The sequence below is a fragment of the Orcinus orca genome, chromosome 3 (assembly GCF_937001465.1).
Source record: "Orcinus orca chromosome 3, mOrcOrc1.1, whole genome shotgun sequence".
In the NCBI taxonomy this organism is placed as follows: domain Eukaryota; kingdom Metazoa; phylum Chordata; class Mammalia; order Artiodactyla; family Delphinidae; genus Orcinus; species Orcinus orca.
Window position 1 is genome coordinate 109,180,047 of NC_064561.1, and position 25,407 is coordinate 109,205,453.

General features: G+C 37.6%; 1 protein-coding gene across 14 annotated transcripts in view; it reads left to right on the plus strand.

The window, feature by feature from the left end:
- Nucleotides 1-25,407, plus strand: part of MCTP1 (multiple C2 and transmembrane domain containing 1) — a 543,328-nt gene that overhangs the window by 431,250 nt on the left and 86,671 nt on the right. For 10 of the 14 annotated variants that reach the window (XM_049708425.1, XM_049708419.1, XM_049708426.1 and 7 more), the window contains one exon: nucleotides 13,002-13,121. The exons of 3 other annotated variants lie outside the window; for them this stretch is intronic. In XM_049708425.1, coding sequence (XP_049564382.1) covers nucleotides 13,002-13,121 — 120 coding nt within the window. Of the gene's footprint in view, nucleotides 1-13,001; nucleotides 13,122-25,407 lie in introns of those variants that run through there. One more of the 14 variants, XR_007476708.1, reaches the window with a different exon arrangement.

Genomic DNA, 25,407 nt, shown 5'->3' on the forward strand with positions numbered 1-25,407 from the left:
GTTTAATCTTCATGTGAAAAAGTAAGGCTTCTTTTGCTTGTAAAATGTAATTGGCTCGATTATTTTCCAGTCTTTGCCTTTACAGCCACCTTGCTAACCTCTTCTAAACATTTCGGACAGAAGAAAACCCCATTTAATAGAAACCATGTGAATAGCTAACTTTGATTATTCAGAGCCATGCAAGAGAGTGAGGAAAAGGAAGAATGAAATTGTCTCTACAAACCTCATTTTGACCATTAGTGTTTGACCTCTTTGACATGCCAGACCTTTACCAGAGCACCTAAAAAGTGGTATTGCATTTAGTGGTTATCCCAGAGCAAGAGGAAGGAGAAGAAGTAGAGATAGAAAAAAATCTACAAATTGTATAATCAGTCCCTAAATAATTGAGACCTTCAGAGCATCAACATTCACTATAAAATCCTTTACCTTAGAAGCAGTGGAGCATTGTGGGAAAAGCACACTGGATTGGGAGTTACCTGACTTTGCCACTCAGTAGAGGATGTCCTTAGACGAGTTTAACCTTCTGAGCCTCAGTTTCCTCATTCATAAAATGAAGATAGTCTCAGCCTTCCCAGCCTTCCTTGCAGGACTTTCCCCCTAAAGTTCATTGTATGCAATGTGATATAAGATACTTGTTAGGACAAATTATGTCATTTACCTTTCAGTAAATTATAGATTTTCAAAATAGCCATTCTGAATACTTATGATTAAAATGTAGGTCGCTCTTCTTTCGACAATATTCAACACCCATTTATGATAAAAACCCTCCAGAAAGTAGGCATAGAAGAACTTACCTCAACATAATAAAGGCCATATATGACAAACCCACAGCAAACATCATTCTCAATGGTGAAAAACTGAAACCATTTCTACTAAGATCAGGAGCAAGACAAGGTTGCCCACTCTCACCGCTGTTATTCAACATAGTTTTGGAAGTTTTAGCCACAACAGTCAGAGAAGGAAAAGAAATAAAAGGAATCCAAATCGGAAAAGAAGTAAAGCAGTCACTGTTTGCAGATGACATGATACTATACATAGAAAATCCTAAAGATGCTACCAGAAAACTACGAGAGCTAATCAATGAATTTGGTAAAGTAGCAGGATACAAAATTAATACACAGAAATCACTTGCATTCCTATACACTAATGATGAAAAATCTGAAAAAGAAATTAAGCAAACACTCCCATTTACCATGGCAACAAAAAGAATGAAATACCTAGGAATAAACCTACCTAGGGAGACAAAGACCTGTATGCAGAAAATTATAAGACACTGATGAAAGAAATTAAAGATGATACAAACAGATGGAGAGATATGCCATGTTCCTGGATTGGAAGAATCAACATTATGAAAATGACTATACTACCCAAAGCAATCTACAGATGCAATGCAATCCCTATGAAACAACCACTTGCATTTTTCACAGAATGAGAACAAAAAAATTTCACAATTTGTATGGAAACACGAAAAACCCTGAATAGCCAAAGCAATCTTGAGAAAGAAAAACGGAGCTGGGGGAATCAGGCTCATGGACTTCAGACTCTACTACAAAGCTACAGTAATCAAGACAGTATGGTGCTGGCACGAAAACAGAAATATAGATCAATGGAACAGAGTAGAAAGCTCAGAGATAAACCCACGCACATATGGTCACCTTATCTTTGATAAAGGAGGCAAGAATATACAATGGAGAAAAGACAGCCTCTTCAATAAGTGGTGCTGGAAAAACTGGACAGCTACATGTAAAAGAATGAAATTAGAACACTCCCTAGCACCATACACAAAAATAAACTCAAAATGGATTAAAGATCTAAATGTAAGGCCAGACACTATAAAACTCTTATAGGAAAACATAGGCAGAACACTCTATGACATAAATCACAGCAAGATCCTTTTGACCAACCTCCTAGAGAAAGGGAAATAAAAACAAAAATAAACAAATGGGACCTAATGAAACTTAAAAGCTTTTGCACAGCAAAGGAAACCATAACCAAGACGAAAAAACAACCCTCAGAATGCGAGAAAATATTTGCAAATGAACCAACTGACAAAAGATTAATCTCCAAAATATACAGGCAGCTCATGAAGCTCAATATCAAAAAAACAAACAACCCAATCCAAAAATGGGCAGAAGACCTAACTAGACATTTCTCCAAAGAAGATATACAGATTGGCAGCACACACATGAAAGGATGCTCAACATCACTAATCATTACAGAAACACAAATCAAAACTACAATGAGGTATCACCTCACACCAGTCAGAATGGCCATCGTCAAAAAATCTAGAAACAATAAATGCTGGAGAGGGTGTGGAGAAAAGGCAGCCCTCTTGCACTCTTGATGGGAATGTAAATCAATACAGCCACTATGGAGAACAGTATGGAGGTTCCTCAAAAAACTAAAAATAGAGCTACCATATGACCCAGCAATCCCACTACTGGGCATACACCCTGAGAAAACCATAATTCAAAAAGAGTCATGTACCACAATGTTCATTGCAGCTCTATTTACAATAGCCAGGACATGGAAGCAACCTAAGTGTCCGTGGACAGATGAATGGATAAAGAAGATGTGACACATATATACAATGTAATATCACTCAGACATAAAGAGAAACAAAATTGAGTTATTTATAATGAGGTGGATGGACCTAGAGTCTGTCATACAGAGTGAAGTGAGTCAGAAAGAGAAAAACAAATACCGTATGCTAACACATATATATGGAATCTAAAAAAAAAAAAACAAAAAGGCTCTGAAGAACCTAGGAGCAGGACAGGAATAAAGACGCAGACATAGAGAATGGACTTGAGGACACAGGGAGGGGGAAGGGTAAGCGGGGATGAAGTGAGAGAGTGGCATGGATATATATACACTACCAAACGTAAAGTAGATAGCTAGTGGGAAACAGCCGCATAGCACAGGGAGATCAGCTTGGTGCTTTGTGTTCACCTAGAGGGGTGGGATAGGGAGGGTGGGAGGGAGATGCAAGAGGGAAGGGAAATGGGGATATATGTATACGCATAGCTGATTCACTTTGTTATACAGCAGAAACTAACACACCATTGTAAAGCAATTATACTCCAATAAAGATGTTTAAAAAAGCAGGTTGCTTTTAAAGCCTGGCACAAATAGATACTGAAGGATTGTGTTTTGTGATGTTAGTGATAAAATCATATGCAAGATAACACTGATTTAGATAGAAGGTATTTGGATTTAAAAGTGAAAAAAATATATGGACAGGAATTGACATTCTTAAAGCTGGTAGTTCAGAACAAGATACTTTTATATCTAGGGGAATGAGAATGTTAAAAATTATTGACGTTTAAAAACCTAATTTTTTTCAACTCCAGACCTCACAAAATCTACAATGTATGCTAATGTCATTTACTAGCAATAATGACTTTCTCTAAAGATCTGGATTTTTCTTGCTCTGATTATTAGTAAAACATTTCAGTGCAACCCCTCATAAGTTTAATATTGGGTTGGCCAAAAAGTGCCTTCAGCTTTGAAGTAAAAATAAAAGACACATATTTCATTTTCACCAAGAAATTTATTGAACAACATATTCACCGTTCCACTGCCTTCTGCCATTTTTCAGGCAACTTCGTAATGCCATCTTCCCAAAACTTTTTATCTTTTTGAGCAAAGAACTGTTCCAGGTACCTTTTACAGTCTTCCAGGGAATTGAAATTTTTCCATTAAGAGAATTTTGTAAAGACTGAAATAAATGGAAATCCAAAGATGCAATGTCTGGTGAATAGAGCGGTGAATCAGAACTTCCCAGCCAAGCTGTAACAGTTTTTGCCTGGTCATCAAAGAAACATGCGGTCTTGTGTTATCCTGATGGAAGATTAAGTGTTTTCTGTTGACTGATTCTGGATGCTTTTCGTCCAGTGCTGCTTTCAGTTGGTCTAATTGGGTGCAGTACTTGTTGGAATTAATGGTTTGGTTTTCCGTAAGGAGCTCATAATAGAGGACTCCCTTCCAATCCCACCATATACACAACATCACTTTCTTTGGATGAAGACCTGCCTTTGGTGTGATTGGTGGTGGTTCATTTCACTTGCCCCACAATCTCTTCCATTCCACATTATTGTACGATATCCACTTTTCATTACCCGTCACAATTTGTTTTAAAAACAGAACGTTTTCATTGCATTTCACTAGAGAATCGCATGCAGAAATAAGGTCAGGAAGGTTTTTTTCTCTTAACTTATGTGGAACCCAAACATCAAAGCGATGAACATAACCAAACTGGTGCAAATGACTTTCGATGCTCTGGATATTTTGAGTATGTCAGCTATCCCCCGTGTGGTATAACGGTGATTGTTCTCAATTAATATCTCTATTTGATTGCTATCAACTTCAACTGGTCTACCCAACCATGGAGCACTGTCCAGCGAGAAATCTCTAGCACAAAACTTGGCAGACCACTTTTGACATGCTTGATCAGTCACAGCACCTTCTCCATACACTGCACAAAACTTTTTTTTTTTGCGTTTCAGTTGCCTTTTTACCTTTCTTGAAAAAATAAAGCATAATATGCCAAAAGTGTTGCTTTTTTTCTTCCATCTTCAATAATAAAATGGCTACACAAAAATTCACCAGTTTTGATAAGCTTTTTTTTAAATGCACGCCGGTATGACAGCTGTCACATACAATCTAACAAAATTGTTTCGAATGAAGTTAAAGACTACTAAGTGCTACTAGAGCCATCTTACGGAAAAAAAACAAACGAACCTTTTGGCCAACCCAATACTTATGGCTTCCTTCCAGCAAACCCCTTCCTCCCAGACCACACAGAAATCCCTCTAAGGAACACCACCCATCTTCTATAACTGCTCGAAGAACAATTATCATGTTGACTTATCTTGGAGTATTATTTTATAAAGTCTGTTATTTTTTAGAAACAATTTTAAATATGAAAAACATAAAATTGACATTACTTACATTGGTATAGTACTTTCTGATAAAGCATTTTCATGTATATTACATAATTTGTTTCCCACAGCCTACTTGTGAAATAGACAGGTATTACCATTTCCATTTTATAGATAATAGACTAAAATAAAAGAGAATAACTGACCTGCCCAAGGTCTTATGATGATCATATAGCAGAAATGGAACTAAAAACGCTTCTTCAGGCTCCTGGTCCAGACCATATTTTACTCTACCATACTTTCTCCTTGGAGAGAAAATATGTATCAGTTAGCATTTGCTGTATAACAAACCACTCCATTAGTAGCGCAAAGCAACTACCATTTATTTAGTAATGATTCTGTAGGTGAAAAAGTTGGATCAGGCTTAGCTGGGTATTTCTTTTGTTCTCAGCTGGGCTCACTTATGCATCTCTGGTCAGCTTCTGGCCAGTTAGGCAACTTTGCTTCTGGATGCTGTCTGGCTTCCAACTGGGGCAATGGAGACAACTGTATCACATGTTTCTTATCATTCAGCAGACTAGCCTGTGCTTGTTGACATGGGCTCAGGGTTTGAAGAGTGCAGAGGGAAAAACCCAATGAGCAAGTGCTTTTTAAGCCTCTGTGTTCAGCATTTTTACAACTCTTACCCTCGGCAAGTCCTATGTCTAATCTCAGTGTCATCGTGGGAGAGTATTTCAAAAGGCCTGGATACATGGAGATATTAACAAATTGGGGTCATTACTGCATGTAATCACTATAAGCTAAATATAAAAATACTGAAAATGGCACTCGCTTTATCATCTCTTCCTATTGTAGTTGACGTAGCTTTTTAAACACAGCTCTAATGCTTGAATCCACCCTATGGACTCTAGAGTGGAATAGGGAAAGTGATGAGCTACAAGAAGGGCCAAAAAAATTATATATAGTATGAGCCAATATTATTCCTCCTTGTAATAATACCTAATGTTTATTGAGCATCTTACAGTTGCCAAGCACTAGGCTAATTCCATCTCAAATCTGTAAGTAGTATAGTTTTAACTTTCAGATTATAAAATTAAGAGTAATCTAGTAATACATCACATAGATAGTGACTAGTAAGCTTGGATAAAAACATGGGCCTGATTCAAACTCTCAAGCTCTCTAGCGCATCACACTGAAGCAGCTTTTTTAGGGATCCCATGATTGTGGCTAACAGTCCAAGGCAGATTGACAAAGAGCTTCTACCATCCAGGATAATGTGTAAAACTCACAAGATCCTTTTTCTAATGAAGAAGGTTGTGTGTACTTCTAATGTCCCATGAAGATTTTCTGATATAGAGTTTTAGCAGTAAATCACAACCATCTAGTAATTTGCAAAAAGGAAACCACCAAATTCTTGGAATAATTTTAGTTTCTAATGAGCAAGGCTAAATAATGTAGGGCTAGATGTTTTGTTTGGAATGGGGTCATGGATTTTATGAAAGTAAAATATAGATGGTCCAAGTTTCCTTATTAAAAGTGTTGGGGGGAGTGGGGGAAAAGTCAAGGAGAATGTGACAGAGAGAGAGAGAGAGGAAAAATAAGGAAAGGATGTCATAGTGATGAAGTCAAAGGAAATTAAACACTGTACAAATGTGCAGGAGTCCTTATTACCTAGTTTAACCTGGAGACATTCTAGAATCATCAGATCCTCTCTCCATGTCCCATGCAGGCAAAAAGGTTTCTGGATATATGGGTCGCAAAAAATCCTAGGCATTTTTGGGTTTATATATTTTTTTAATTGCTGTTTTGGTTCCATTTTAGCCCATTATGTCTCCTTTTTTCAAACCCCAAACTTATGAAAAGTGTGGTCAGGACCAAGGACAGATCCTACATTGTCTTAGCCTTCCTGGAGTTTTTCTGAGCTTCCTTCTTTCTCCTGCTGCCCTGGTGAAACACTGAAGACCCATCCAGGAGTGTTTTGGTATTTTGTAGGATAAAGGAAAAGATCCTATCTTCATGCAAGTGGGCTCCAGGGAGAAAAGAAGCTTCAGTGTGGAGAGAATAAGCTAAAAGACCCCTTTCTTCCTCTGAGGGCTCTTTGTTAGTGGATCATCGCCATTGACAAGTATTAGAATCATCACTAGTACTATAGAGAATAATTGCTTTTTTCGTAGTGATTCTTAGCAATATGAGTCCAGAGACCATGTCTTATCCTAATTTTGAACACCCAGTATTGCATAGCACATAGGTGTTTAATAAATAACTTCTATTGTTAATCTGTGTTCATGCTCTTTTTCTTTTTTTAAATTGAGGTATAATTGACTATAACACTATATTAGTATCAGGTGTTCAACATAATGACTCAATATTTGTATACATTGTGAAGTGATCACCTGCAGTAAATCTAATTACCACCCCTCACCGTACAGTTACAAGTATTTTTTTTTCTTATGATGAGGACTTTTCAGATTTATTCCTTTAGCAACTTTCAAATATGCAGTACAGTGTTATTGGCTATAGTCATCATGCTGTACACAATATTCCTATGACTTGTTATTTTATAATTGGAAGTTTGTACCTTTTTACCCCCTTAGCCCATTTCACCCACCTCCCTCACCTCTGGCAACCACTAATCTGTTTTCTTAATTATTTGTTTGTTTCATTTGTTTGTTTCATTTTTAGATGCCACGTATATGTGAGATCATATGGTGTCTTTCTCTGACTTATTTCACTTAGCATAATTCACTTAGCATAATGCCCTCTATGTCCATCTTGGTTATCGCAAATGGCAAGATTCCATTCTTTTTATGGCTGAATAGTATTCCACTGTATATATGTCATAACTTCTTTATCCATTCATCCATTGATGGACACTTAGGTAGTTCCCATATCTTGGCTGTTGTAAATAATGCTGCAATGAACATGAGGGTGCATATATCTTTTTGAATTAGTATTTTCATTTTCTTCAGATAAATACCGAGAAGTGAATTGCTAGATCATATGGTAGGTCTGTTTTTAATTTCTTGAGGAACCTCCATACCGTCTTCCATAGTGGCTGTACCAATCTGCATTCCCACTAAGAGTGCACGAGGGATCCCTTTTTTCCACATTCTCATCAACACTTGCTATTTCTTGACTTTTTGATAATAGCCATTCTAACAGGTGTGAGGTGATATCTCAGTGTGGTTTTGATTTGCATGACCCTGATGATTAAATGATTAGCATCTTTTCATGTGCCTGTTGGCCAACTTCTTTGGAAAAAATGTGCCTTCAGATCCTCTGCCCATTTTTAAATCAGTTTGCTTGGTTTTTGGCTATTGAGTTGTATGAGTTTTTATATATTTTGGATATTAACCCCTTATCGGATGTATAATTTGCAAATATTTTCTCCCATTCAGTAGACTGGCTTTTCATTTTGTCGATGATTTCCTTTGCTGTGCATAAGCTTTTTAGTTTGTTGAAGTCCTACTTGTTTATTTTGGCTTTTGTTGCCTTTGTTTTGGTAGTCAGATCCAAAAAATCATAGCCAAGATCAATGTCAAGGAGCTTATTGCCTATGTTTTCTTCTAGGAGTTTTATGGTTATAGATCTTACATTCAAGTCTTTAATACATTTTGAGTTAATTTTTGTGTATGGTGTAAGACAGCCTAGTTTTATTCTTTTGCATGTGGCTGTCCAGTTTTCCCAGCACCATTTATTGAAGAAACTTCCCTTTCCCACAAGAAGAGAAAATTACAGGCCAGTATCCCTGGTGAACACAGATGAAAGAATTCTCAACAAAATATTAGCAAACTGAATTCAACAATACATTAAGAGGATCGTATACTATCATTAAGTGGGATTTATTCCAGGGATGCAAGGATGCTTCAATATCCACAAATCAATCAACAGGATATACAATATTAATAAAATGAAGGATAAAAATCATATGATCATCTCAGTAAATGCAGAAAAAACATTTGACAAAATTCAACATCCATTTATGATTAAACTCAACAAAGTGAGTATAGATGCAACATATCTCAGTATAACCAGGGCCATATATGATAAGTACACAGCTAACATCATACTCAATAGTAAAAAGCTGAAAGCTTTTCCTCTAAGGTCAGGAACAAGACAAGGATGCCCACTTTGCGACTTTATTTTACATAGTGTTGCATGTCCTAGTCAGAGTAATTAAGCAAGAAAAAGAAAGAAAAGTCATCCAAATTGGAAAGGAAAAAGTAAAACTGTCACTATTTGTAGATGACATGGTTTTTGTATATGGAAAACCCTAAAAACTCCACCAAAAAACTATTAGAACTAATAAATGAATTCAGTAAAGTTGCAGGATACAAAGTCAACATACTAAAATCTATTGCATTTCTATACACTAACAATGTACTATCAGAAAGAGACATTAAGAAAACAATCCCACTTACAGTTGCATCAAAAAGAATAAAATACTTAGTAATAAATTTAACCAAGAAAGTGAAATACCTATACACTAAAAACTACACGACAGTGATGAAAGAAATTGAAGACAAAAGTAAATGGAAACGTATTCCTTGCTCACAGATTGAAAGAATTACTATTATTAAAATGTCCATATTACCCACAGCCATGTACAAATTCAATGCAATCCCTATCAAAATTCCAACAATATTTTTCACAGCAATAAGCAATCCTAAAATTTGTATGAAACCACAAAAGACACCAATAGCCAAAGCAATCTTGAGAAAGAAGAGCAAAGCTGGAGGCATCATGCTCCCTGATTTCAAACTAAACTACAAAGCTATAGTAACCAAAACAGTATGGTATTGGCATAAAAACAGACACCTAGATTAATGGAACAGATTAGAGAGCCCATAAATAGGCTCATGCACATATGGTCAATTAATTTACAACAAAGTAGGCAAGAATATATCATGCTGTTTCTTTTTTGACCTTTTGAAATCTTCAATTAAATTTTGAGAAGAAAAATAAATGCTTTTGTATTTAGAGTTTATTCAAAGCTCTCTTGTTTGTTTGTTTTTTAAAGATATTTTCAAGAGCAAGGGCTTTTACTTAGTTATCCAAATATTAGATTCTTAAAGAGCACATAATGGGGAAGGAGACTATTTTTCCACTATGAGAATTCATAAAGCTAATGCAGTTTCTTTCTTTGTCTCTCTCTTCTATATCTTTTCCCATCCTGTGTTCTGGTGTTCATGTTGTTAGGGCATATTAAGACCATATGTATTCATAAGAAGTGTTCTGTCACTTTTGAGTGCTATATTTTAAGAAAGCTATTGATATATTGATTTGGATGTGGTAAGAGGATGTCCACAATGGAGAAGTGTCCAGAAACCATACCTTGTAACTGGTACTTTAAGCAACTAGTGTTGTTGAACCTAGAGAAGAAAAAGACATGATAGGTGGATTGATTACTTGCAGAATTATCATATGAAAAGTTTATTTGGTGCAATACCTGGCCTACAACTAACACTAATACATAAAGGAACAAGAAATTCACTCTGGGTAACACCAGGACTCTTAACACCAATGAGTGGCCATTACAAGGAGGAATATATTTGTTCAATAGGTTAAAAATCATTACAATTGGTGATATTTAGCAATGGAGTAATCTGAGTCCCATCCATGAGACCAGAATACACTGAGTCAAGTGAATATTCTTGGAAAAGGCAACTATATAGGAAGGTCTAAGAGGAAAGATGGTTCATGACTGCATAGCCAGAATGGATAGACAATTTTTCTAGAAGTACTAAGGTACTTCTTCTACCTTATGTGCCTCAGGGAGAAATTCATTAGTGCTATCACAGGTTGTAATTCTGAATACATTTTCCAGATGTCACTTGGTTTTAAATAGTGGCTCTATAGGACTTTTACTAATGCAAATAATTAAGTAGACTTATGTTAAATGACTTGGGAACCCAGTATCCATTTATTCATTAATTCAGCAAATATATATTTATTGAGCACCTACTATGCCCCAAGCACCACTCTATGCTCTGGGGATAGAACAGTGAGCAAAAAGAAAAAAAAAAATCCCTTCCTTTAAAGAGCTTATATTTTAATGATTGTCAAAATTTTACAAATAAATATGTAAAGAATTAATATGGATTCTAGCAAAAAATAATTTTCTCTTTTATATATGTTGATGTCTATCAAATTTGCCTTAAATCACTTCCTGAATAAAAAAATATATCTTTTAAATATACTTTAATAGAATAATCATAGCCATCGGTTATAATTTGTATCATCTTTAAATATATTGTATATATTTCAAAAATTAAACAGAAATATTTTCCTTTTCTAGAAATCTTTATACTTTTCTGGTGAAAGAGAAGATATGGCTCATGTTCCACGCATTAACATATTTGAGATTTTTCTTATTCAGGAACTTGAATCTATGGTTACCATGTAATTCTGTACAAAATTCATTTCTTGGGTTACTAAACCATTATTTATGCTTTTTGGTGTCCATGTGGGTTATGAATATCAAAGAATTCAGTAAAATATACAGTCTTCAAAATTTAATATCACATTAAAAAAAATCCCTGATGGTACAGTAACATCATGAAGTCATTTTAAATATTAGAGAAAGGATGTTAGAGGAGACCAGATCTACAGATCTATGTTGAGAAATGAAAACACTGAGGGAGAGTGATTTTCTAAGGCCCAGAACCAGTCTTCTGGCCCGTGGGCCAGGGGTCCCTCTACCACTCCATACAGGTTCATTTTCTCTGCAATTTGAATAGGCTGTGGGCTTGGCTGAGGTTTGTTAAGAAGGCTGCAAACAGCCCATGCTGCTGTGCCTGATGTGAGTGTTCTTAGGGCACTGCTCCTAACCCTTCTGATCTGTCAAAGGCAGGATGTTTGCATGACCCCAACCAGCTGGCTCAAATTCTCAATTATACTTTGGTTCAGCTAAAGCTTAGCAGGCAGATGACTTTCTAGTTTTCAGTATTAGAATATGTACTACCTGAGGACCTTAGTTAATAAATAGTTAACTTTCTCAATTTTGTAATGTATTGATATCATTTGCACAATACTTTTTTTGAGCACTTACTGAGTACCAAGCAGCGTGTTAAATCCTTAACACATTTCAACTGTTTAATTGTCACAGCCACCTCTCAGGTGGATACTCTTATCATCCCCATTTTACAGAAGAAGAAACTAAAGGGAGGATATATACCATGCCAGAGGTTATAGGACTAGTTAGCACCAAGGGTGGAATCTGGCTCTTAACTACCATCTGACTTAAATTACCTTAATTTGGCAGCAGGGGCCACAGACCCAGAGAATTTAGATGATCTGTGCAGGGTTATAAGAGGCTGGTGGGAATGGGGATGAGTCACAGTTTATAACCATTGCTGGTTATTTTATGATGCAGATGCTCTTAAAATGGTTCCTTCTGCCAGCCTAGGTGAGTTCTTAAACCTACATTCCTCATACAATTTTAAAAATCATTTATATACTTAGAGAAGTAGGTAGTTTTAAAAGATAATAAAGGTAGACATTTAAAATTTTCCTTTGACAAAGTTACTCCATTGTTTTAATAGCTGTTTGATTTCTATGGCAAGGCTGAATTTTTTACACTTGTTGGTAGCAGTTCTATTATTCATAATGTGAAATCTTGGGAGCTCTCTGGTGTAGACTTGGTATTTTCATCTGCCTATTATGCTTGTTACATTGTATTATCCAAGTGAGATTTAAAAATAGTTTCTGATATTAAATGGTGATTCATCCTGTATCATTAAGGCAGATAGGCCAGTTATTTCTGACAATGTAGCGAAGCTCATTTTGCTGCCTTTCTTTTTTAAAACTTTATTTTGTCCAACCTAACAATAATTTCACTGGAGGAGAAAAATTAAAATTGCCTCGTTGACAATGTAGTGATATCAGTTTTTCCTTCATAGAAATTAAACAAAGTAAAAATCTTAGTGACTTTCCAGGGGTCGGTTGTGCTTTTAGAAAAATGCCTAACAAGTTCTCAAGTTTTTGTTTTCAAGACAAATCTTTCTGTTCTGAAGCATTTAATTGTGTGCTTTTTTGAAGTGCAGTATGGATAAGAGAGTCCATTTAATGAAATTCAGAGTTGACTCATCTTTTTCTTCTTCCTTCTCTCTCCTCCAGCTCTTTCTCTTTGTTGTCTGGAACTTTGAGCTCTACATGATACCAATGGTTTTGTTGTTACTATTGACATGGAACTACTTCTTGATAATATCAGGGAAAGATAACAGGCAACGAGATACAGTAAGTCTCTACTTTCTCATTTGCATGTGTTTTTGTTCTTATTCCTAGTCTCTCCATCAAGATCAACATTGAATTCGGTTTTGCAAACCAGAAATTCTGTCTGTAAATACTCAAGTTTGGAGGAAAGTTTTATCAGTTCAAAACTAACAACTCTTTGGTCCTAACACAATAGAAAGTATTCACCTATTTCTAGCATTACTCATTTTGGTAGGAACTAAAATTGAGAGCACACCAAAGAATGAGTTACGATTTTTAGGTATAAGTCGGTTATTCCAAATGATTATTTCTTTTATGCTCCTTACTTGTTTTTATGTCTTAATGAATCCTGAGTTAAGACATAATATCACAAAATTATCTGTGGTCAGACCAAACGAATGTATTTTATTTAAGACAGTTCTCTGTGGTCTGTCATTGGAGGGAAGGAAGACTTGATGGTTGTTGGCCTAGAAAAGTGCATCAAGTACCTTAATTCAGTGTTCATTCACTGAACAATACCAAATACCCTTCTCTGTGTCAGGGGTGTATCAGGATACTGGCTCATGGATCAAGAGCTTTCAATTAACCTAAGGAAAGTTATATTGCACTCACTTGCCCTCTCGGCATTTTTGAAAGTTTTTCGAATGTGTGAAACAACCTTTTCTCTCTCAAAGAGTTTTAGACTGAGAAGCAGAAGCTAACCACATTATAATCACGTTTGTTATTCTCCCACCAGTCTTCATTCCCCTTAGGCTATCTCAGTCGCTACGCCCCTAGCAAACATACAGCTTGAAAAACTTTCCCATATGTAAATAAATGGGGGGGGAATGTCTTACGCACATAGAACATTTGCAATTTTATAATTCTGTAGACAGCTGTTGAGAATAATTTAAGGGTTTGTCACACATAAGGATCTCTTTGGCAAGTATTTGTCCACATCAGATTACACTGATTTTTTTTTTTGCCATTAAGGGCCTCCATTTGATTGATAATCAGGACTTTGGCCAACTATCGTGCCCATAATGACGCAGGAAACAGAGTTATTTGACCATAAGTTTAGTAGTAGTATATAATACTTTGTTATAATAACATCATAATGATTGCACATATACATATGACATAAAAGAATTTTCTTTTTAAATAACTCAAGCAAAATATCCTTTAAATGGTTACACAAGCAAAATAGACTTCTTCAAAATAATTTTCTTTATCATCAAAATAAAAGAAAAATCCAGGTGCACAACCACCAAGTACCATGGCAAGGTTGCCAACAACGCACCACGTTTATTTCCCTATATTATTTGATATATTTCTGTCTCTCTTATGAGATTATAAATTTGAGGTAGGGAACTGTTCATCTCTGTACTTGCCACCGTCTCTAGCACGTGTTTTGCAAATTAGAGGTGTTCAGACATTTTTTTGTAAAGTTTATCAAACCAAACATGCGATTGCTATTAGAGATTTTAATGGTTAGGCAGCATCAACAGACAAGGCATTGTTATTATTATTGGCAAGGATTTATGGATATATATTTAACTTGCACACTGACAGACAAGCCCCAAATGCCATAAGCCTTGGTGTCGTGGGGACTAACAGGCACTTTTTTCAATTAATCCAGGATGTTTTCTTTAAGAAGATAGGACTCTCTGAGCCAAGTCCTTTTTGTCCCATTTATTTCCAGGAGGTTGTCGAGAGAGAAGAAAATCTACTTTTTAAAAAAAAATTTAATTTAATTTATTTATTTTTTATACAGCAGGTTCTTATTAGTTATCTGTTTTATACATATTAGTGTATATATGTCAATCCCAATCTCCCAATTCATCCCACAAAACTCTACTTTTCATTCAGTTGCCTTGAGACAAATCTGCAAATAAGAATGTTTGCCAAAAAGTGGTAATTTAGTTTCAGGTTCTTAATCCTATGAGGGGGCTTATCTTCAATATTTAGTCATTGGTTTGAGTATTCTTAGTAAAAATTCTGAAACTATAGACTTTGCTTATTATTTTCTTCAGAATATACCTGCCTTGGCTGGAAAGGTCCACTTTTAGAGGAAACATAATAATATATAATGTATCCCCTTGTACTTAAAATTCTCTGAGAATTTTTATAAGCCTATTGAAAAGTTAACATATTATGTAAATTTTTCTACTGCCCTTTTCCCCCCAAAATATAACTCTGATATAGTACTTACAAATCCTTCCTTGTGGGCGTATCTCTGACTGAATCCCCCTTTTAGCCATGGACAATATTTTGTTCTCCAACACAGGCCACTGTGAAACATGCTACAGTCTAACTTTCTTGGAATGCCAACTACACCCCATAACTCCCAGTGATTGCCTTTTATTTGCCCAAAACACACATATCCACATATTCTGTTCTTTCCAGGCACCAGAGCAGCAATCACAACGCTTCATTCAGCTTCTCATTCACTGGCTCAGCTGAGACCTTACGTAACTCTTAAATCCAATTTGTCTAATTACGTGTTTTCTGCCATACCCAGCTGTGCATTTGAAATGGTTGCTCCTTTTGAAAAGAAACCTGGGTTATACTTTGCTGGTTATAGATTGCACACACACACACACACACACACACATATATTCACAAGCACATATATGTAAATTAAGAGAAGTGTTTGGAGGGGTTGCTATGCTGTGCCTGACTACTTATCTACCGCGTAGTAGATAGCCCTGGAAGAATGGTACTTTGCCCTAAGTCCTTATTGGTGTCCCCAAAACAATGCAGAATTTTTCAGCATGTGTGAAAACTTTAGGGAATCTCTGAAGAGCATTAATCACACCATTGGCTGATTCCAAATCAGGAAACTTTCTGTTTCAGGAAAAACAGGGGGCATGGGAGGGCGGTGGATATTCTGTCGCACACAAAAAATCATCTGTACATTATTCAGCTGAGGAGATTCAATTAGGATGAAAATTATAAAAGAAAAACAAATCAAAATAAACTTCAGGTTTGTGTAGCAAAAGAAAAAAGAAAATAATATTTCCATGGCATAAGAAGTTATAAGAGAAAAGGAAATAAATACTGTAAAAGATAAAAAGTACATAGTTGGGTAAAAATTCTGTCTTCGAAATATTGGTGGATGGTTGAGATTAATACTAAAATAGGAAAGGATTTCTTTGTCTGCTTATTGTTTATTAAGGAGACCATTTCCTTTTTGGAGACTTAAAGATCACAGGAACTGAAACCCCCAACCTTTTCCCCACCATGGTGCCTGTTCTAGTTTAATGGAAAAAATGAGATGTAATCCTTGCCAAGTAAGTTTTGCTGCATATAATGAGCTGAACCCGTTGAGGACAGGATAAGGGAACAGCCGTTCCTGAGTCTAATGCTGTAGACTTAGAGATGCACATGAGAAAGAGGTGTGGTTAGCAATGGTATTTCACCTCTGCTGTTTCTCAGTCAGACTTGTTAAAAATAAGCAATTCTAGATCTAAATCTATCTCTACTTGGACCATGACATTAAAATTTATAGCATAAGAATTGTTAGACTTTTCCAGAGAAAACTGTTTAATACAAACTTCATTCAGAAATGTCTGTGGCATGAATGTCATACTTCTCTTGGTTTAAGCCGTCACTCCAGAACCAGGGGAAAATCACCCCTGCACTGCCCATTGGGCTCGTACCAACTATCCACATTACAGTTACTATAAACTGAGATTTTGTAAGAGTAGATGCCAGGAAGTGATCTTTACTTTGGAGTTAAAAATTTTCGAATCCTCATTACACCCTGGGCACTGTGTTAAGCACTTTCTTTTATCATGTCATTTAGTTTTCCCCCAGGAGAGAGAAGATGATTGTGTCAGCCCAGCCCATGTGTTAGGGCCTCCTAAATCAGGTGACCGCCTGTTCTCTTCTCTGTGACAAGGAAGGGAACATACGTGGAAGAAGCATGGCTACAAGAGCCCTTCCTTGAGAGAGAGGAAATCAAATCTCAGAGGATGAAAGAAACAGGTTGGCCAAAGAAACCAGAGCTCTATTATACTCACTGAGACAGGTATCATCATTACTACTTCACATACAGGGAAACAGGGTAGAGAGGTTAAATGGTTCCAAAGGCGCACAGTTAGTTAGAAAGTGGCAGAGTGGGTGTTAGAATCTGTCAGTCTTTCTGAAGTTTGCACTCCTTATCACACCACTCAACTACATTTCCTCTTGAGGCTATATTTTGGTCCATCCCAGGTCTCCCTGGGTACCTTTTGAGCACATTTCTCCTTTAAGCTTCAGAATGGTCAGTAGTACTAACTCTATCTTTAAGCAAACAGATTGTTGGAAAACCCTCATTTTCCCCACTCCACCCCCATGTCCTCCTCACCTCTCATTCAGGAAAATGGAGCAACTTGAATGTATCAGGTATCCTGCTAAGCCTTTTACAGACATAGTCTCCTTTAATTCTTCATAATAATTTTTTTAAATTATTATTTTTAACATCTTTACTGGAGTATAATTGCTTTACAGTGCTGTGTTAGTTTCCGCTTTACTTCATAATAATTATATCAAGTAAATGATTCTAAATGGTTTTATCCTCATTTTACAAAAGAGGAAATTCAGAATCAAAGAGAATGATGAATAACAAACTCCATAGAGTGAGTGGGGTGCAAACCCAGCTCTGCCCCATTCTGAAGCCTCAGGGTATTTCTGTGGTACACGTTTGGGCATGCCTTTACCAAGGGATCCACTTTCTAACTGTTTGGAGCCTTACCTGGAATCCCAGGTATCCCCAGATTCCTTCCTGTGAGGTACCTGGTGACCTCTCAAGAATGGGTACTGATCACCTGTTTGATCCCAGGTGACCCCGTTCATTTCAAACAACATTCATGACCGGGAGGACTACCTTCCATCCACCCAGGTGAGCATGGAAGAGTAAATCAAAGCTAAAAATCCTTCACATTAGTGAAGAAAATCTTTGAATATCTTTGACATTCAAAAATTCTTCAAGCAGTGCTTTTTAATTACATTTTAAAAGAGCATTCACTTTTACTGTCATGATATGCCTCCCACTTAACAATCTTAGTTGCCTAATCAATGGAGGCATTAAAAGACTGAAGAGTAGGCTAGATCAATGAAATCATTCTCTGACTCATGCTCTCACTGTGATACCAATTGAGCCCAAATCTGTCTGCTAAAATACTTTAGGAAATACTGAAATGTTTTGTTAGTTCCCTCCCATGGCAAAGCCCTCCATGCTTCTTTTCCCCTTTAGAAGAGCACTGACCATATTTGTTGTTGTTGGGACTATTCCACTTAGGCCCAGAACGTTGATGTCTAGAAATAAAGCTTGTAAGGAGAGAATTTCCTTTGCCACCATAAATGCTGTTGATTGGAGGACTTCCCTGGTGGCACAGAGGTTGAGAGTCCGCCTGCCGATGCAGGGGACACGGGTTCGTGCCCCGGTCCGGGAAGATCCCACGTGCCACGGAGTGGCTAGGCCCGTGAGCCATGGCCGCTGAGCCTGCGCGTCCGGAGCCTGTGCTCCGCAACGGGAGAGGCCACAACAGCGAGAGGCCCGCGTACCGCAAAAAAAAAAAAAAAAAAAATGCTGTTGATTGGACAATTTAGGATCATCCACCAAAGAAACATCTGTTTGTTTGACCTGATTTCCTGTAAATCAAACTCATTTATTATTTTCTCAGCCAGTACTGTCAGTTCCAAAGAAGTCGTCCTGGTGGAATATTTGAATAAGTAGACTATTGAGTAGGTGAAATATTCCTAACAGGATCTGGAAAGACTGGCCAAAGCTGAGCTGAGAGGAGCGGACTCCATGCGAAAAGCACTTTTGACGCGTGGTCAGACTCCTGACACTTTAATAAGGGCTTTATCGTTCACAGAAAGTAGCGTAGATCAGAGCCTCCTGAGTTTGCATCTCAGTACCAAAAAAGACCATGTACTTGCTCTTAACAGAAGCAGCACTGAGTCATACAGCCTGTAAACACATCTAAAAATTGATGATCACTCTTTTCTTTTTCCTGCTTATTTCAACAAATTTTCTCAAATTTTTAAGAAGGTCACCAGCTTGCAAAAATGTGAGGAAGACCGTGAAAAGAACCAGACCTTTATTTTTCCAACACGATCACAAGCATAAAGAGGTAGAAACCAGCAACCAATCAGATGTCAGTAGAAAATTTCATCCCTTGTGACCCTCTCAAATCTGTTCAACCACTTAGATGTGCCAGATTATTACTCAGTCTACAGACTGGTGCCCTGTACACTGATGACCATCACCTCATCAGGCTCTGGACATACCCCAACAGGACTTCCACATTTTTTCCACTCTCCTCAAGTGCCCCACTCCCACCACCATGCTACATTCCCTCTCTCTCAGGTGACCAAGGCCTTCTGCGTTGCAAATTTTCCTCGAGGTCCAACCCCTGAAGCCCTCTGAATTTGTTCCCAGTTTAGGGTTGCCAGATTTAGCAAGGAAAAATACAGATGCCCAGTTAAATTGGGATTTCAGATAAACAACAGGAGATATTTATATAAAAATAATATTCATTATTTATCTAAATTCCAATTTAACTGGATGTCTTGTATTTTTCTGGCAACTTTCCCCCAAATCACAGCTTGTATTCTTACCTCAACACTAGTAGGAAGGTGATAGTTCTGAAACAAAATGCTGATTTTTTTCCCCCTGCTACTTTTGTCTTTCCGCAATATCTTCGAGCATGGCATAGAAGATTCCTCATGTGTATGCCCCACCCAAACCATATAGCTTCAGCTTTATCTCCCCTGTATTCCAGCAGGATTGTTCGTTTGTGTGTTTTTTGGTTTTGAGAATGGAATGTTTAATGAGCAAAAGGTGGAGATGGTGGGCAGAAGGGGGGAGGTACAGAAATGAACCAGACAGTGCCCCATTCTCTTTTGTCATCTCTTTCACCCAGAAAGCAACCATTCACCACTTGGGAGAGCAGGAAAACAAAGCTCAGAGAGCTTATGCCACTTGCAAAGGCTCACACAGCACAGTGGGACTGGAACCCACGTCCAGCTGGTTCCCAGGCCTGTGTTCTCTGCCTCTCCTCCAATGCACCCATTCCATAGGCCCAGGGTGGGCAAAGACTTGGTCCACATAACACAACAGAAAGCAAAGAAGGAAGCAATGATGCTTCTCTCTTTGTATATTTGGGGAAACTGAGGTCTAGGATAAGGCAGTAACCTCTGCACTGGCAGTGAGTTTGTGTAGGTGGTGCTGTGTGGGACAGACGTGGTGGCCCAGGGAAGGGCAGTGCAGGCCTGGCCTTGAACTTAGTGGAGGTGCTCGTGCTGCGCCTGGAAGCCGCATGGGCACCAGAACAGATGTGCAGCGGGCCATCCGGCACAATGTGTGGCACTGTGCCAGGACAGGTGGCTGGAGCGCTTGAAGTCCTTGCTGCAGGTGCCAAACATCGAAGGGGTTGAGCTCAGAAGGCCTGCCCACAAAGAGGTGGGCACACTCCCTTGCGAGGGCCTGGCTCTCCTGGGGCACCTTGCTCTGGGATGAGCTGCACCGTGACCTTGGAGGAGACCCTGTGGGTGTTGATGAGCAGATGGGAGCCTAGGCGTGTGCAGGTCAAGGCCCCGCAGTGGAGGAGGAGGTCAAGTAGTGGTCTTCTGCCATGGAGGAAGGGGAGCTTTGAGGGATGGGGTTTTGACATAGTCTTGACAGAGGAGGACCCAGGGTGGCTGGGACAGCTATGGCGGCAGCAGCAGTATCTGGAGCCGAGTGTATTTGTAGTTTCCCAAATAGTCAATACACTCTCTCTATAGCTTTTACTCTTTTCTTAAAAAAAAAAATATGTTTGCAAATGTACGGTGTAGTTCTTGCTTGTCATATATATTTTATTTTTTACGAAAATTGGATCACATTAAAGGTACTGTTAGCATACCTACTTTGAGTTGCCCTCAAATTACTGGGAAACAACATGCTTTTTAATGACTGAATAATTTCCACCATATGAATACTTTATTTTTTCTCAATTAAACACTCATTTTAGAAATGTTTGTTTCCAGTGTTTATGCCATCTCAAAGAATGTTGCAAAGAAACATCCTAAACAGATCTCTGAGCAGGTTGTCGGTAATGTCTTTTGATAAAGTCCTTGAAGGGGAATTTCTGGGTCAGAGTGTATGCATTTTGAATATTTTTGGTAGTCAATACTGACTTGCCACCCATTAAGGTTTTAATATTTTATATCTATATGCCTGGGTAACCACCAGTTATCTTCATCATTTCTCCTGGAGAGCCATCTCTGACTTCCTGCCCATTCTCACCCACCCCTACGCCTACCAACCCATCTCTACCATCATATACTCCAAGAGCTTAAGTGAACCCTCCCCTCTCAGTTCCCATATCCCCCTAGCTGTATTATAATAAAAAGTTCACTGGGGGTCTTCTTCACCTGCCCCAGACTGTTCTAACTGTATCTTCCATCTGTGTATCTAATCCCAGCACAGAACAAGATGTCTCAGATATAGCAGCACAGTAGTTGCTCAAAAAATGTTTAATGAATGAATACTAAGTATGTTAATCTGATTCTTTTTCCACATCAAAAATTGTCTAATGTTCATTCAACAAAAATGTATTGAACGTTTGCAGGCACTGTGCTAGCTGTTGTCCAAAGATGATTAAGACCTGGTCCCAGTAAATCTATTATACTTCAATACAAATAAAAGAAAGGGAGAGAGAGAGAAAAGAAGGAGAGAAAAAAAGACCTGGTCCTTGCCCATGACAGTTTGTGGTCTAGTGAGGGAAACAAACAACTAAGTGGAATACGTGGGTATAATAGGTGCAGTGATGGAGGTCTATATAGGAAATGCAGAGCGTGTGGCCAAAAAACATTTAGATCATCCCAGATATGTGTGCGTGTGCTGCGTATATAAAGAAAGAGGGTCTACCTATCTGTGGCCACAGCTCTATTCCACCCTTCCATCTGTCCCTTCACTCAGTAACTCCATGTTTGCCTTTAATACTTCAGTGTATTGTCTATCTTTTTGCTCTATTCTCAAACTGCAGCTCAACTTCAGATGGGAAGATGAGTGTTACCTGTACGTGACATGTCAGTTCACATAGAGAAAGATGTAAAGGAAAACAGTTCTATTTTTAAAAGTCAATATACTAAAGAGCCGCCTGTCTAGAAGGCAGACTCAGGAGAGATACTTAGAATTTAAAGTTAGTGGTAGTTGCTGCAGAGGACGCTTATAGTTACTCTCATACCGCAGCCCTCACCATCTTCCTGAATCGCTCCCACCTTGCTCAGATTCCCCAAAGATACATATGAGAATGTAACAAGGTAAAGAGATATTCTTCATTCCTATAGAGGATTTCTGCCCTGAAACCCAGCTCTTTTTCCACCAAATGAATTGTCTTGGCAGCCTTGAAGGAAACCTGAAGATCTTGCCCCCATAAATGGCTGAATTTCTCTTATTTGAACCCCAATTGACTCCTGGATCCCCAGGAACTCATTTGAAAACCAACTTCCTAAACTCTCCTCAAAGTCTCCCATGGATCCAAAGAATTCACCATCTCAATGGTTTTCCAAAGTGTCCAACCCAAGCATCTACCCATTTGTCAACCAAATGGTTTTATTATTTCTGTTCCCTTTCCAAAAGGTCTGCCTCCACAATTTTGTCATTTCTGTCATTGAAGAGTGGGACTTAGGAGAGGAGAAAAAGGGATATCCACGGTTTGGGTCTCATTTCTCAGGGTGGATGTGTTTTCCCACCTATTTCTAGTGATGATCTGGTGGTTCTTTCTAAATGATTTTACACCCTCCTCTTGGTAGATAGCCAAAACTCCTTGACACATTATGGTGAGGGAGATAGCATGTAGGACCAACAGAAGCACCTTCTGGCCGACTCGTGATCCCAGGACTAGTTTGCATCATGCCCCGGGTGGTGGGGTGGTGTTAGCTGGAGGTTTCATACAATATTTGTGGAGACTTACTGTCCCTAGTCCAGAAAGGGGACAAGAAATGGCAAGACTTCAATTAACAAACTAAAAATAGAAACCAAGTGATATGTCTTTATCTGCTTGTGGAAGAAGTTTATAAATCAGAACCATTGTTGGGAGTCCAATAAACCTGAGAGTTTTTTATTCATGTTTTTTAGTGTTCCATGAGTTAAATTTATTAAGAACATGTAATTTTAAAGCCTTTCTGTACATGGAACTGGAGTAGTATGTGCAGGTAACCAAACTAAAATATGCCTTCAAGGGCATTTTCTTTCATGTATTATTGAATTTATTTCATCATTCAAGAAAACGAAAATAGTCATGATACCATATCACTTATTTTTTAAACAATAACAATATTCTGGTAACATGCTTAAATGAGAGACAGTTCACCTAAACAAAGTTTCCAGATATGTTACACTCCCATGGGCAACAGCAGAAACATCTTAAAAATGAGTGTTGCCACTACCACTTTACAGTTGGTAGAGGTTAAGAGTCCAAACTTTGAAATTACAAAGACCTGGCATTAAATTTCAGACCTTCTACTTGTTAGCTGTATGAATTTATTCATTTCCCTAAGCCTCAGTTTCCTCACCAGTAAAATGGGGATAATACCTACCCTTGTTGAGGTCTTGTGAGGATTAAAGAGACAGCACACTGTGTTAAGCATATAGTGAGTGCTCAGTAAATGATAATTAGGCACCTGATTATGTATAAAACAGGGCAAACCAGTGGGGGTAAAATGGGTGTCTAAACATAGTAGCAGTAACCACCTCTCTTAAACAGTTCACTTGTAAGAACTATTGAAGAGAGTGGTTTTCCATGGCCATTAGTCCTTCTTGGTTTTGAACTTGTAGACAAAGATAGTAAAATTGCCACAGAAAGATTTCCTGTGTCTGTAATCCCCCTGCTATACATATGGAAGTCCCACAAAATGAAAACTACATTTTTATCAACAAAAAAAGCTGACAAAGAAATTTGAACGATCCTCTACGGATTAAAGCTTCTTGAAAACTGAAATTTATAGAAATACCCAAAATGTATGCCATTTTACAGATCATATCCATAGATATTTGGAAGAAACGTTTTTCTTGATGATCGTAATACAAATCTCCACCATGCACAGGACATAAAGACAAAGGCCAGCAGCACCATGAGCAGAGAACAGGGCATTTCCTTCCCTGAGACCATCACTGAGTCCATAGCAAAATACTCTTTCCTAACAGCTTCACTCTGGGTGTTGACTAAGAGAAGGAGAAAGGTAAACCTACTAGCATGCCAGGCCTGGGCACAGGGACTAATTTTAATAAATCAGAATGGAACATAAAAATGTCAACTTAATCAAGCATTTAAATTTTATTAATCAAGCCTAATTTTTATGAGTGCAAATAATCACCGAAGCTGGACAAATTTGTTCTCAATTGCATCAGAAACATAATTTTAATATTTAATGGACTGATGAATTTAAATGGAGAATTATCTTTATGAAACTTGCTCCTCATAATTTGCCATTAAATGAGAAATTTTTAAAAAATCAACATAAATCTTACATAAAGGTTATTTGACTAAATGTTGGAACTATAAATATTATAAATACATTATGCACTAATTTAGCAATCACACAGTACACTACGTAAAGCTGAAATGATAAGTGGACCAGGCAAGCTTTTCCTAGAATATAGAGCTCTTGTGTTATATTGTGGGAAGCTCATGATAAAATGGATACAGAGGTTTTGTGTGAGGTTTCCTGAACATCCTTTTCATGCAGGCTTTTGTGCTACAATTCACCATTCACCACACACATTCTTTCCAGTTCCAATGTAGGTCTAAACCCACATAGGCTGTCTTTTGGGAGGTGATTATTCTTTACAAAAAAGGTAAAAAAATATTTTATCATTATTATTTATAGAAAAGAAATACAAGGAAAAAACTGAAGTTTTCTATGATTTTTTGACATTCAAAATCTGCTCCATTTTTAAAGTTAAACTTTCTGACATAATGTTCTCAGGCCTCAAAATATTCTAGGCACAAGGGAAAAAAAAGAAGAAGAAAAATCAAATTAGCATCAGAATATTTTTCTCTTCACATGTCCACCTATTCTTCTCACCCCCTCTACTACTCCCAATTACATTGCCTAAAATAGGCAGTAGCAGTGAATTTTTGTAAAAAGTACATCAAACCTAACAGAGCAATATGGTTCAAAAGTTTGCTCATATTAATCTCCAAGATTAGTGTTTTTTTGTTTTCAAATTCTATTCTTTAAAAGTACCTAATCTTCCCGAAGTGTACCATTTACCTTTATTATATCTGCTAAACTATACATTTACCTGAAAAGAACTTCTTGCCTATTACAACTCTAATGCTCCCAAACATAT